Source organism: Abrus precatorius, unplaced genomic scaffold, assembly GCF_003935025.1.
Source record: "Abrus precatorius isolate BTA unplaced genomic scaffold, Abrus_2018 Scaffold6, whole genome shotgun sequence".
Lineage (NCBI taxonomy): Eukaryota > Viridiplantae > Streptophyta > Magnoliopsida > Fabales > Fabaceae > Abrus > Abrus precatorius.
The window spans coordinates 15,427,920-15,439,178 of record NW_020874406.1 but is presented as its reverse complement, the minus strand read 5'-3'; the positions used below and the strand labels follow the sequence as shown (position 1 = coordinate 15,439,178).

The window sequence follows — 11,259 nt, the reverse complement described above, 5'->3', positions numbered from 1 at the left end:
AGTCTTACATTAACATCAGAATGATACTTATCGTGCTTGTTATACAATTTTAAAGGACACCACACGTCTTTTTTAATGCAGAATCTTTTAATTTCACAGGGTATGGATGGAATGCTAAAAATGGTTTGGGTTCTGTTCAGTTTTACATAATGACTGCATATTTCAATTCTTTCAATAAAATATCATACATTTAAATATCTCTATTCCTAAAAAATCTAGAGATGTGGCTTATAAATAAAGGGTAAAAAAAAAAAACTATCAGAACAATTCAAAATAACATATGAGTAGGTAATTCGTACCAAATATTAAAAATATAGTTGCAAACTAAACATCAAAAGAAACATAAACTAGAATTTATAAATCAATTGCAAGAGTACAATCCTAAAAGAGTCCATTAAACTCTACCCAGAAGAAGTTCAGCAACATATTGCAAAGATAAACAAATATATAAAAAAATCCCCTTAACTATCCTCTAGTGAAAAAAATGAGTTGGGAAATCTTCTCCATTTATTACTCTCTAACCTCCTCCAAGTGTGGCTTCTGCCGTCTCTTCTCAGAATGGTAGCTGTTAACATATGAAAACCGAAATTTTGAAAACTTACTGATATGAAAATTTAGAAGACAGAAACCTAAAATTTGAGCTCAATATGACAGTTAACATATAGATATTTTATTAAGGAATTAGTGCGGAAACTGTTAGCTGGGGGGTGATTTCATTATGTTCTCATGTATTATTATTATTATAGCATTTGGGGTTGTGGAGTGAACTGGTTTTGATTTATATATATAATTACTATAAATATGATCAAACTGGGCACAACTTGGTCTCAGTTTGTTGTGTAATAACTTTTATGGTTTGCCTATAAAACAAAATAGGGTGTCTAAGTTTTTGAAAATCAACGTGCATACGTTTTCCAATGCTGTTATGTCGTAAAAAAGGAATTTAAATTCTTTCATATTATTGATTGAAATAATGACTTGTCTCCGTTAGTAATAGAACTCAGTGATTTAATATGATTAAAATTGTACTTTTTCTATCCTTAATATGATCGTATTATAATATTGAACATAAGAATATCCCAATCCATAGAAAAGTATACGCGTTTTATCATTTTATGGTTGACTGGTTGTGCTCTATAATTGTAAAATATAAGAAATAAGACAACTAAAATTCTCTTTAATTCATGATAAAAATATCAAGCATCAAGAACTCTTACAATATAGTTTTTTTTTCTTGATCAGCAATCTTTCCAATTTTAAAATTGTCAAAGTGTTAGGTTCAAAGGTCTCCTCCATCTTCGTTTGTAATTATCTGATATGAACATTAAAGGAAAAATAAAATTAATTAAAAAGAAGACCAAGAATGCACGAATGATCCCTGTCTTCCCACGCCCCCCTAAGCCCAAATAAGAAAATTAATGAATTGACTTACACAACAACCCCAAGTTTAATTATTAATATTGGTCAGTTTTATTATTTAAATTGTTAAAAATTAATATTATACACATAATATGTATACTATACAATTTAAATATTTTTATATACATGTATCATAAAAATAAAGACACCAATAAGTATCTTTTTTTAATGTTACAAGAACATTATTAAGAATATCCCACAAGTCTATAACTAAACCACGTAGTATTGGCATTAGTCAATTATGTGTGTGGAAGCGTTAGGCAAGGTTCAAGCATGCTAAGTCTTGCCTAATTGTCACTAATTATACATAATTTAGGTGTGGAAGCTCATTCTTCGAGTCGCATTTCAGAGTTTAATAAGATTGGTCATAGATACTTGTACGGGTCAGGTCAGAGACAGAAAGAAGCATGAAGGAAAGTGATTGCCATTTTGCCATGAAAAGAGAGAGACAGAGAAGATTAAATCATGGTTTTTTTTTTATTGAGAGAGAGGTGCTTGCCGTGAGTATTTTTCATTTTATTTTCCGCCATTTCCTAGTTTAATGGATTGATTGATTAGTTTGGGTTTAAGGACAATGACGAATCACTAATTATAAACTTTCAAGTCAAATTGGACGGCATTGATTTATTTATTTTTTGTACATACTCAACAATTTATGTTTACTCCCTTGATTTTGAAATGCACCATTTAAGATCACTGTCAAAATTTTTAAATTATTAAGCATCAAATATAACAAAAAATATATATTATTTTATATTTCGTACAAAAAGACAATATTTTTATTAATATTTTAACTCGTGTTATAAAGTAGCAATGAACAACCATATATTTAAAAATTTACAGATTCTTAATTTTCTAAAATTATAAATTAAAGTAATTCTCTAAACCATAAATATTTTGAAACAGACATAGCATTATGTGCAATCAACTTAAAAGAACAAATTTTGAGATTGATTACACTAAAGGATAAAACTTAAATGCAATTTTATATATATATATATATATATATATATATATATATATATATATTATGTTGTCTCGAATTAAAACTGAAAGTTTCACTCAGTCACTTATATCAACTTTAAATACCAATTTTTATTGTACAAATCATCAAAATAAAAAAAAAATCATTATAATTAAAAATAACGCTAAAATTACTTTTACAAACTACAGTTAATTTTGTCTTTTACACAAAACATATATGCGTACTGGAACATAAACAGGGTTAATGCTTGAATTGGTCGATCAATTTTGGGAAGCTTTGTTAGCTATTTTCAAGTCAAAGACACAAGTGTGGAAATTTTACCTGCTAGCACTATCTTGTAAGATAAGCTTATCTCTTCCCTCTATCTACATTAACGTGGGATTAGACATATTTGACCCCATTTGCCGGAAAGATAATGTGACAATTAGTCTTAATTAATATTATCCTCAGAGGTTCACATGTTTTTGAACGGGATTACCTAATAATCGTTTTGTTTGACATATAAATCAGAAGGGGAAGCAAGAGAGAAAAAATATGCATTAACAAAATTTAGTTGACCTAATCATGCATTTAATTTGATTATTAAACTGCACGCTGATTATTGGTATCTAATTTAGTTCCACAATTACCTATTATTTTATGAATTTGGACCTCTGCAATAAAAAAAAATGATAGCAGGATCTGCAGTTTCATTTATTATCATTCTTTTTTCTAAATATATTTTTTATTAATATTTTATTTTAAAAAAGTATTTAGTAATAGTTGAAACTAATGACCGTAAGAAAAAATAACTGTAGAGATTCGGATCCTTATTTCTTTCATCTGTTCTTTATCTGTTAATTTTTTATTAATATTTTGGTGAACGCAGTGCATTGTACTAAAAAGAAGCAAATGATAATTAGGGTGGTCGATAGATTCATTGGATTTGGAGCTTGGGCCAGAAAAGTTGCCTGATAAGGCTGAAAGAAGGTTCGAAATTGAACTAGACCTTTGAGAACAGAGAGGCCCAATATATAAAGCCAGTAAAACGGCCCAGCTTAGTTATTTTGAGGCTAAACTGCTAGGCCCAAATTGTAATAGTTCAATTTAATGAAGGGCCTACAGGTGCCAAAGGTCTTATTTGAAGGTTTCTAATAAAATTTAAAAAATACGAATCACTTTTGAAAATTAAATTCTGAAAGTCCTTTGATTCGAATGGTTGTCCCCAAAAAACATTAAAAATAAAAAAGGAAAGTTTAGTGGAACGTGACCTGTTTTCATTCCACCGTAGGGGAAGAAAGAAGTATTCTTCCAAATTTAAAACTAGACAAAAAGAAAATTGATTTAGAAGTATAAAACATAAAAAATAATAAGAAATGACTGAAATATTGTATTATAATCTCTGGTAAAAAAAATTCCTTTTATTATATTTCCCTCCAAATTTATACTCCTATGGGGTCAGTTATCTTATGATATGAAATGAAATATATATCTCATTCCGCACTTTAGATATGTAAAGGTGAATCAATTTTTCTTTCATTTACTGTTTGAAAAATACGTTAAACGATAATATTTTGTCTTCATATTACTCATTTAAATACACCAATTTTTAACTATTTTTTACTCAAAAAGAAAGTACAACCATTTTTTACGTACTGTCCAATAATGGTGTTTACCAAATAAAAGTTAAATTTGACTAGTGCCCCACAAAGTAAACACGATTATGGTTAGATTGGAACTAGCGAACAATCTCAGCTTACCATGTCAAAAATGGCTAAATTGATTACTCTATAAAACAAGCCCAATGTTGATGTGATTCACATCAATTAAACTATATTGGCAGTTGATTATAGTTAGTTAACCTCCTTTAGGCTTAAAAACTGCTTACAAATCTCCATTAGTAGGGATTCAGACAAGGCAATAACATTCTTTTTCTCATTATAGTACAACAAAACTGTGTCACTCCTTGAGCTCATCTCTAATCTAATCAGACCGTGATAGCTGCTTTGGCAATGCTTGCCAGAGCTCCATTGAAGAATCAGCTACAAGATGTCAAGTAAGCTCTATCTCCTAATGTTTCCACCGTATTATACAACAACAAAGTGCTGCTTTTAAGTTTGCAAAACATGTTCTAAGACACTGAATGCCTTCTACTTCTAGATGGTGTTGACTTCGTCTCCTCTACAACTGTAGAAGCAGGGCTTTCAGATGTATCAGAGCTAGTAATCTCACCATTCTTCTCTCTGCTTGACCAAATCTTGGAGAATATTTTCTTTGACATGAGGAAACCTCTCATTTTATTTGCAGCTAGTTTTTCAGTATTGCCTTTAACACCATCATTGCTGTTTCTGTCACTACCTTGACTACCTCCACCTGTGAGTTTCAGTGCTGCAAGTTCCCCTTTGAGAGCTTTTATGTCTTCTGCTGTTGCCACAGCATCCCATTCCTCTTCTGTGTTGGTTGTGGTAGACCTTGAGCTACCATGAGATCCAACAGGGTGCAAGGCCCTGATAGAACCGGGAAGATCAGGTGTGCTGTTGCCTCCGGATGCTGTTGTAGCTCTCAGTTGCTCAAAGAAGAGAACCTGCACAACGACACGCAAAGGAAGCCGCTCATTTTGCACGGCGTGCATGCAGGCATCTGCAGACAACTTCCTGCAGTCCATCAACCTGCATATCCTTTTTCTCTCGCTCTTGCTGATTCCAGGATGTTCCTGCATAACATGGTAGTGTCAGTCTGTGAAACTTGTTACATCAATGGAATCATTCAGTGTATGTACAGGTTCAATGACAGTGTAGGTCTACATAGTTTGAAATTTTGTAATTGTGTTTCTATAGATTTCTATAGTTGGGTCCTTATTTACCCCTTTGACGCTTTGTTAACCTTGTTTTAGTAAGGAGTTCATATTCATAGCAGCCAATTGGAATATATCCCTAGAGGAAACAACATATGTATATATGTCTACATATATACTGAAAACTGAATTTTCCTATTTGAGTTGTCCAACGGTTGAAACCTCAGGATTACCACTTTAAAGGAAAAAATTGTTAAATATTTGTAGGTAGAGAGTAAAAAATGAGTGACTGAGAGAATGAAAACAGACAAGATGAGCATAATTGAAAAGCTGGAAAACTTAATGTATGAGGAACTAACCTTTAAATACATGTCAATGGCACGATAAAGGCCATCATGTGAAGGTCTTGGGAAGCTTGATACCAATTCTGCAAGACTGACAAAATTTGAAAGAGGCAAATTGGGATCACGTGCAATCTCAGCAAGGTAACCATCCACTAGTTTTGCCACCTTTATCTTATTAGAAGGATTTGATGCCATCTGTGGGCTTCTGATCTCCAGCAATTCATCTTCCAATAGAGGTTCAATCTGAGATTGCTGCTCATGGGCTACAAACTCTTCAACTAGCCTTTGCACTGTATCAACATCAAACATTGTTGTTTCGCCAACTGGTGCACAAATCAAAAGATCAGCTACTGTAGCCTCTTCAAGACACTGGCCTATTCTCTTTATTAGATCAGATCTCTCTGAGACTTCACATTCCAAGAGAGAAGCTGCTTTTAATAACTTCAGCAAGAAACTGCAAGAGACAGAGACCATATCTGCTGGCAATAGATTGACAATAGTCTTCAACACTAATCTATTCTTTATGATATCGCCGCCCTGGATAACACTATTGTTGAATCCAGGCAACCTTCTGGAGGCATAAGCATTTAGAGCTTCTCCAATTACAGCACCAGAAACATTTCCATTGGTTGTTATTGTTGATATGACTCGCTTATACAGATCAAGTTGGAGGTCACAAAGGTCTTCCACCCACCAGTCCTTTGGAACAATCTGTTGTTTCCTCACACCATTCCAATGTGGATCATTCCCATTTTCAGATGGAAGTTTTTTCCTGTTATAAGTGTATGACCACTCCACCTTGGATGGATCCATTGAAGCCTTGGTAGCTATGGAGTCCAGGCAATGGCTCATTACCTTAAGTTCCTCTGACCATGGTAGAAGAGACTTGGTAGTTTGAAGAACAATAATTGAGTCTTTCCAACTCCTGAAGATGCTGGAGTTTAGGAAGACTTCAATCTTGTAAATAAGATTTCCTTTCTCAACAGTTTCATACATCTCAAGATACTCTGCTGCACAGCGAGTTGCAATGACATTGTATGCATTGAGAGTTACTGTCATACCATAACAGAACTTGGCACATATTTCAAATGCAATCGGTCCACCAGGAATGTCATGGATATGAACTTCATCGTTGTTCTCCTCATTTGTGTCTGTAACCAACTTTTGCAAGCGTGCACTTTTGGACAAAAGTGGAAACTACAGATAATAATCAGGTAAAGATCATGATCAGTAGTTGAAAGGATAATGTAGTCCTTAATCAAACCAAATAATAAACTTATGCAGAAAACATAAACGTATTGAAAAAAATAATTGTCTACAATAGTTGCAAAGACAAGTATTCTGCTTCGCAAATTACACAAATCCATTATGAACTTGTGTGTATGTGCGTGTGTGTATATATATATATATATGACAGATAATGTCCACAATCTCAGCTTTCAACTTCAGTTACTAGAATAATTTGTCTACAGTAAAAAGTCAAACCAACAAAATCAACTGAATGATTATGAACAAATACATTATCTGACAGATCCTAAACTCTAGTTTTTTTAGAGAGTCAAATTTTCCAGTGTGTTCAAGGAAGGGAAAATGAATGTTTTTTCATACAAAAAGGAAACAAATGTTGAACCATATCCTTCCCTTCCATCATCAGACCTTTGTGGCAGTTGGATTGAATTACAGACTTCCCTATCGAGTAAAAGGAAAGAGTCATTGTTCAAAACGAAAGATTTAGCAGTTCATATCTCATGTCAGCTACATTTCACATAGTTATATCACCTCAACGTCAGATACAATCTTACCTTATGGAGGTAAAATTTTACATCTCCAACATTAATGACTATATCAGTTGCCAACTCAGTCGCCACATACCTGGAAAATATATGTTGGTACACGTTAGTTCTAAATGGAATAAACAAATCTAGAAGGAAAATAAAATGCCGTGAAATTTATTGAACCTACTGCGGTATGACAAGCAATCTGTAAATTTTCTGGCATGCACATATTTACTGCAAAAAAGGGGGAAAAAAAAACTGTCTTTGTTCTCAAGTTGCTGAAAACACGTTTGTTGTACTAAAATTTGTAAACATGGATGTAATATTGTCCAAAAATATGATAAAGGTGCAGAACATAAAACCAAATATGGATATGGCCACTCCTGAAATTCAGTTCAGGGCTTAAGAAATGCCCACAAGTTTGATTTTGGAATAGTAAAAAACTGGGAATGAAATTCAGGTCAGAAGCTTTTTTAACAAAGGAAATTTTCTCACTTAAATCGTGCCTATAAATATTGATGGAAAAGTGAGCTAGTAACAAAAGTAACTCCTAGGTCCTATACATGTTTAGATAGAAGTACATAATGCATAGATAAGAAGAGTTTAAGTTTGATCCAACTCTCAAAAGTGACTTCCACACTCTACACGGGAAAGTATACATCATTGGATAACCAAGGTTTTTAACTTAAGGAAAAATTCTTTAACATGTTCTAAACAGGTGGTATCACATGGTTCATTGCTCGGTTTTCTATTGGAGTTGAGAATGCACCCAGACTTGTGTCATTTACCGTATCACAGACACACTAGGTTCCTAGACACACTTTTGATTTGTAGTTACATGTATCTAACATCCACAGAAGTAACAGAAAAACTGAACCTAAGTGATGGTATATCCAACTGTCACTTTGCATCTACTTCATACTAATCCCCATGACAAGGTTGGTTTTCTTGATTGGACTCCAGGAGGTCCTGTTAGAGTTAAGGGAGAAAGGGAAATACAGATATGGGGAATTGAACCCCTACCCACATTCAGCAGAGACGACAAAAATATCATTAAGGTATTTTCCACCGATTATCCCTATTGAGTTGGTAAAAGGTTCTGAAAATGGGTTGTTTATATTTACTAATTAAAAATAGAACTTCAAACACATCGATCCTAAAACAATCAAGTAAAATGATGAGGTGAAATCTATTTTCAACAAAAAATAATGGGTCGGCATCTTCATCCAACAAGTTGAACTATTAGGATTTAGAAGAATAAGATTTTTCCCAATGAGTTGCTGAAAGAGAAGTCAAAATTCTAATTTCTTTTTTTGTTGTCTTTTACGTGAATAAAAGGGTCCACCAAAAAACAAAATAGTTTGCCTTGATTTGATATAGTAGTCCAGTCAACTATAGCCTATTGTTCAGAGAAGAGGGAAGACACAAGAACACTAGAAATATGAGCTGAAATCCAACAAAAGGAAGGAAAGTATAAAGAACAAATCATCAATAAGAAGTCCACAACATATAATTCTAAGCAAGAGAAAAACCGATCTCATACCTGACATTATCTCCATCAGTCTGAAAAGTATCAGGCTTAGATCCAAGTTTCATAAACTTCATCTTGACCAAAGTAAAAAGCAAAAGCTCCGTTTCCTTATAGGAACCCAATTCCTAACCTTCACTACAGCTTCAAACACCTACTCCGCCGCTTCCCGGGTATGCAAAGCAAACCACCTACTAGGAGTTTGGATTAAAAAAAAAGGAAAGAGGGTAACTTGCTAGTAAAGTCCAAGGTGATGAAAGAAAGAAAGAAAAAGATGAAATATAATTGTGGTATAGTTGAGTTGCTTCCTTCCTAGTATGACCGAATCTTTCTCACAAAACGAGGCCAGTGAGAGAGAAGGTAGAAATGGGATATTATTCTTTTCTAACTTGAATGGGAAGAGACTCAAAAAACAGGTTGCTTACTAAATTGGTAACAAAGTCCAAGGAGTCCGGCAAAGATGACCATGTTAGGAGACATAACCAACAGAAACAAACTACCTCCAACACAAATATTTATATACTAATTCCCTCAAAGGTAGAGTTTTAAGACTTAAGAGACACCCCCACTTGCTCAACACTGACACCACCGCCCCACTCTCTATTAAATATGTTGTTCCTAACAATGGATTTAGACACCACCACCAACACCCTTTCTGCTCCGCAAAGTTCCACAATCAACATTCCTTCATTGGCCACGTTTCTAGTTCTGTCCCAGCTTTGAAGCCAAGCTCCTCCTGCAACAAAAAACAGCATATCTCGGTATGAGTTGAGAGAACCACCGATGTAGAAGACAAAAGGCATCATTTTCGTGGTTTCTGCTGCAAACATCATTGCACACGTTTGACGCTACCACGGGAAAAATAAGATTTTTTTTCTTTTTGAAGAAAAGAATACGTAGGTGGAAGACAACCACGTTTTCTCAGAATTTAAATTAATAAAGCTGCATGGAAATCAACCCAATCGAACACTAATGATAATGATGGGTTTTAGCCAAATAACAAACAGAGAAATCCACAAGAGATTTTCATGCCCATGCTTAGCTTCAAAACGTAAAACACAACTACAAACCAAAAACATCGAGAGAGCAAAAGTAAGAACAATCAAGCATAGTTAACTCAATACAGAAACCTGGAAGAAGGGACAGAAATCAATATAAATAGGAAGCATGTTTATATGCATAGCTACCAGAGGCAGAAGTTTGTTCCCGTTCTCTGAGCAAACATATGAGAAAACAAAGTAGGGTGGCAGGAGAAAGAGAGTGAAACTAGTAGAAGCAAGTTACAAGGAAAGTTTAGTTCGTGGGATGTGTGAGTACGAAGAATCAAAATAAGAAGTGGGCACGACAAGGAACACAAAGTTCACTATATTCTCAAAAGAACCCCCACATATCACAGGAGCCACCCAACCAAACCCAAAAGATCACCATCCAAAAAGATGAGCTGTTCCTCATCTTTTGACAGCCACCACAGCTACACAAACACAAAAAGCCAACCAAGATCAGAATGTTCCCACTCTCTCTCTCTCTGTGTGTGTGTGTGTGTGTGTGTGTTCAAAGCTTTTGAATCAGCACTGTCGCCCCCACCACTCCCCACCTTTCCATTCACACCTTATTATAACCTTTGTTTACATCTTCTATTACTACAAAACAAAAGCTTTGACAAAGTAAACAACAGTTCTATCTATTTAGAGGGAAAAAGATAAAAAAGATTTATGACTCGCTTTGCTTATTTATCAAAGCTAAAACTTATGAACGTTAGGCCCCTCACCTTTTTTGTCACTCCATCCACTACATATGTATCATGTTACATGTATGTATGACTCACTATTCATTCATGCAATGTAAATTATGTAATGTAATGTAGTGCACGCTCATCTGACAGGTGCTACTTTGTTGCTCCCTTTGCCATGTATAAACCCCCTACCCCTACGTTTCAGAGTGTAAAGGAAATGAATTACCTCCCTTCTCTCTTCTCTTTCCTTCTGTCACTCTCTGCTTCTTTATTTATTTTTTTCACTAGAACAAAGAACACATAAAATTAATTTTATAAATATGATATATTTTAGCGTATATTTATTCATGGATATAATTTTGCGGGTTCAACGAATCTGCTTGCTACTTCTAATGTTCATTGTCAATATCTCATTTTTACTTTGCAAATTATAATTCAATGAGCAATAGGATTCCTTGTCCTGAGTTAGTCGTTACTATTATTATTTGTGTCTCTTTAAAGTAGTCATTCAAAAAGTGTGAAAGGTAAAATTTAGAAATAAGGCAAAGAAGATTCTTTCTTTTCCTTTGGTCAGAACTCAGAATTACTGCATTGGAGAGCCTGGCTCGTCTCTGTGCTCTGTTCCCTTTATGTGAAAAAAAAAAAAACACGCACAAAATCACATGCTGATTAAGAGTAAATATTGACAATGAAGCTACTGCAG

The 11,259-nt window shown here is 34.1% G+C and overlaps 1 protein-coding gene across 5 annotated transcripts; it reads right to left on the bottom strand.

Annotated features, from left to right (window-relative positions):
• Positions 1-4,114: 4,114 nt before the first annotated feature.
• On the bottom strand, positions 4,115-10,737 carry LOC113868844 (BTB/POZ domain-containing protein NPY4). Of its 5 annotated transcripts, none has more exons than XM_027504783.1 (5): positions 10,012-10,440; positions 8,840-9,560; positions 7,324-7,393; positions 5,537-6,718; positions 4,115-5,096 (listed from the first exon to the last, which is right to left on the bottom strand). In XM_027504783.1, exons 2-5 carry the CDS (start codon positions 8,899-8,901, stop codon positions 4,515-4,517), a joined length of 1,896 nt encoding a protein of 631 aa, XP_027360584.1. In that variant the 5' UTR covers positions 8,902-9,560; positions 10,012-10,440; the 3' UTR covers positions 4,115-4,514. The 5 variants fall into 5 exon arrangements, with proteins under 5 accessions (XP_027360584.1, XP_027360586.1, XP_027360585.1 ...); XM_027504785.1 differs by lacking the exon at positions 10,012-10,440 and adding an exon at positions 10,593-10,737 and having other exon boundaries at positions 4,144-5,096; XM_027504786.1 differs by having other exon boundaries at positions 4,151-5,096; positions 5,537-7,210; positions 10,012-10,334.
• Between the last annotated feature and the right edge of the window lie 522 nt (positions 10,738-11,259).